A 3,061-nucleotide genomic window follows, 5' to 3' on the forward strand; every position below is an offset into this window, starting at 1 on the left:
CCCACCGGGCCTGTGGAAGGCAGCCAGGACCCGCTTTTGGGGTCCTCCCCATCCCAGGAGGTGTTTGCCATTGGAGTGGTCCGACTTGGCCCCTCTGTTTTCCAGGTGATCCGGAGACACAACCAAGAGGAGAAGCTGCTGTGCCTGGTGCGGCACCGGGCCGGCCACCACTGCCAGAACGCCGTCATCATCATCCTGATCCTGGCCTGGGAGGGCATCCCCCGCACGCTGGGCGACACGCTGTACCAGGAGCTCACCGACACCCTCACCAAGTACGGCAACCCCACCAGCCGCCGCTGCGGCTTGAACGACGAGTAAGTTGCACCGTGCCGCCGGCCCAGTTTGGGGAAACGGGGTGGGAAAGGGATGCGGGGGTCCCCGCTGTTTTCGGAGCTGCCATCACCGTGCCGGCGGCTGATGCTCCTCTGCGGTGTCCCTCCCGCAGCCGGACCTGCGCATGCCAAGGCAAGGACCCCAACACCTGCGGCGCTTCCTTCTCCTTCGGCTGCTCTTGGAGCATGTATTTTAATGGCTGCAAATACGCCCGGAGCAAAACTCCCCGCAAGTTCAGGCTGGTGGGGGACAATCCCAAAGAGGTGGGTGATGCGGGCGGAGCGGGGCAGCACCGGCGGGGCTGTGGGTTCGGACCTCCTTTTACCCCCAGCTCCAAGTTTTGCAGGGGGGAAGCCTGAAAGTAGGATTCCTTGTGGGATATTTGATGAATTAGGGAAATGGGGGAAAGCAAGCCAACCTGGTGAAACCAGAGGGCGGGCTCGCCTTGGTGTCTCAGAGCCAGGACTTTTGGTGTGACAGCAAGTGCGGGTACGGGGTGGCAGGAATGGGGTCTCCCTAGAAACCCCAGGGAAGATGCCAGAGGGCTCACGGGTCGAGCAAGTGAGAGCACAACAGGCGCTGAGGCTGGAGGTTGAACAGCCAAAACCTCACCAGGAATTTAAGCCGCATGCTTTGTGTGGTGAGGGACGCCGTGGGAAGGGTCAGATGCCATGTGGCGTGCAGGGGCTCTGCCCCCAATTCCGTCCCCGCTGCCGAAACCCCTGGGTGACATTCTCCTTTTTTCCCTACTGCAGGAAGAGCTGCTCCGGAAAAGCTTTCAGGACTTGGCCACCGAGGTTGCTCCGCTTTACAAGAGGCTGGCGCCGCAAGCCTACCAAAACCAGGTACTGGCCACCCGCTCGTCCCCTTTGGAGCGTGCCAGCCCGGCGGCAGGCAGAAACGAGTGCGGGGTGGCGGTGCGTAGGAGATTTCAGGTAACCGGAGCCCTCTCCTCCTTCCGCCAGGTTACCAACGAGGACGTAGCGATAGACTGCCGGCTGGGCTTGAAGGAGGGGAGGCCGTTCTCGGGAGTGACGGCGTGCATGGACTTCTGCGCTCATGCTCACAAAGATCAGCATAACCTCTACAACGGCTGCACGGTGGTAAGCAGGCGGCTGGCGGGGCTTTTCGGGATGCTCCCCTCCTGTTTCGGGATGCTCCTTTTTGAGCCACTCAGTCCCCGCTGTCGCCAACCGTCCTGCCTGCATGACTCCAGTGGCCGGTCCTCGGTGTTTGCACGCCTCAGATGAAACCGTTCGGGTCTGTGGGGTGCTGAAGCCACCCCAGCTAGACTAAAGCGTGGTGCTAATGGGGACCATGTGTTTGCTTTTGTCCGACCCAAACCGCGCGGGAGGTTTCCAGATGCCGGCTGGGAACCGGTGTGGGCTGGGGGGGGATGCCATGCTGGCGTGGCTTCACATCGATGTGGGGAATAAGGAGGAGGTTTCGCTCCTGTCCCGCGTGGGCCGCATCTGGCAGCATCCCGCTGATGGCACCCTGCGCTCTCTCAGGTCTGCACGCTGACGAAGGAAGACAATCGCGTGGTGGGGAAGATCCCCGAAGATGAGCAGCTGCACGTCCTCCCCCTCTACAAGATGTCCAGCACGGATGAGTTCGGCAGTGAGGAGAACCAAAACGCCAAGGTGGGCAGCGGGGCCATCCAGGTGCTCACGTCCTTCCCCCGCGAGGTCCGCAAGCTGCCCGAGCCCGCCAAGTCCTGCCGGCAGAGGCAGCTGGAAGCAAAGAAAGCCGCCGCGGAGAAGAAGAAGCTGCAGAAAGAGAAGCTGATGACGCCGGAGAAGATCAAGCAGGAAGCGCTCGAGCTCCCCGCGCTCCAGCAAAATGCAGGTAACAGGGGCAGAGCCGGGGGCAGAGCTGAGGTCCCACCGCCCCGAGCTGTCCGGAAAGCGCGCGAGGGGACAGGGATGCGGTTGGGGGCTTTCTTGGGCTGGCGGCGTTGAGCACTCGGCGTGTCGGGGTGCGTGGCGCCTGGGTTTTTCCCCGTACTGCGGTGCGGTGGGGAGCTCTCGCCGCAGCCCGGAGCGTGGGTGCGAATCGGTGCCAGCGCACCGGGCGATGCCGACCTCTGCTCTCGGCCGGCGAGCCCATCACCGTGGGATTTTCGAGTCTGGCCGAGTTTTTGGGGTCCTTGCTCCCCACCGGCAGTTTCCTCGGCTGGCGGGTCACGGGGGCTGTGTGTGTGCTGTGCCCGCAGGTATGGCGTTGAAAAGCGGGCTGCCCCCGCAGCCGCTGAAACCTTCCATCAAGGTGGAGCCGCAGAGCCATTACAACGCCTTCAAGTACAACGGCAACGCGGTGGTGGAGAGCTACTCGGTGCTGGGGAGCTGCCGGCCCTCCGACCCATACAGCATGAACAGTGTTTACTCTTACCATTCCTACTATGCACAGCCCAATCTGCCTTCCGTGAACGGGTTTCACTCCAAGTTCGCGCTTCCCTCCTTCGGGTATTACGGCTTTTCCAGCAACCACGTGTTCCCCTCGCAGTTTCTGAATTACGGGGCGCCCGAGAGGAGCGGGAGCAGCTGGGTGAGCAACGGCTACGAGAAGAAGCGCGATGTCGCGGCGTTGGAGGAGACCCTCAACCACGCCTGCGGGAGCGCCGATTTCCCCGAGCCCATCCCGCACAGCGTCCGAAGCAAAAACCATCACCAGCACACCTACGAGCGGGCTAACCGCTACGCCAGCCAGCAGAAAGCGGCGGCGGCGG

At 62.7% G+C, this 3,061-nt stretch overlaps 1 protein-coding gene across 1 annotated transcript in view; it reads left to right on the top strand.

Moving 5' to 3' along the window:
- Nucleotides 1–3,061, top strand: part of TET3 (tet methylcytosine dioxygenase 3) — a gene marked incomplete at its 5' end in the record, with an annotated part of 10,321 nt that overhangs the window by 5,981 nt on the left and 1,279 nt on the right. Inside the window, 6 exon segments of the mRNA XM_009286813.2 lie at nucleotides 106–314; nucleotides 446–596; nucleotides 1,089–1,178; nucleotides 1,299–1,436; nucleotides 1,845–2,181; nucleotides 2,549–3,057. Coding sequence (XP_009285088.1) covers nucleotides 106–314; nucleotides 446–596; nucleotides 1,089–1,178; nucleotides 1,299–1,436; nucleotides 1,845–2,181; nucleotides 2,549–3,057 — 1,434 coding nt within the window.

This window comes from Aptenodytes forsteri, unplaced genomic scaffold (genome assembly GCF_000699145.1).
Source record: "Aptenodytes forsteri isolate BGI_AS27 unplaced genomic scaffold, ASM69914v1 Scaffold157, whole genome shotgun sequence".
Classification (NCBI taxonomy): domain Eukaryota; kingdom Metazoa; phylum Chordata; class Aves; order Sphenisciformes; family Spheniscidae; genus Aptenodytes; species Aptenodytes forsteri.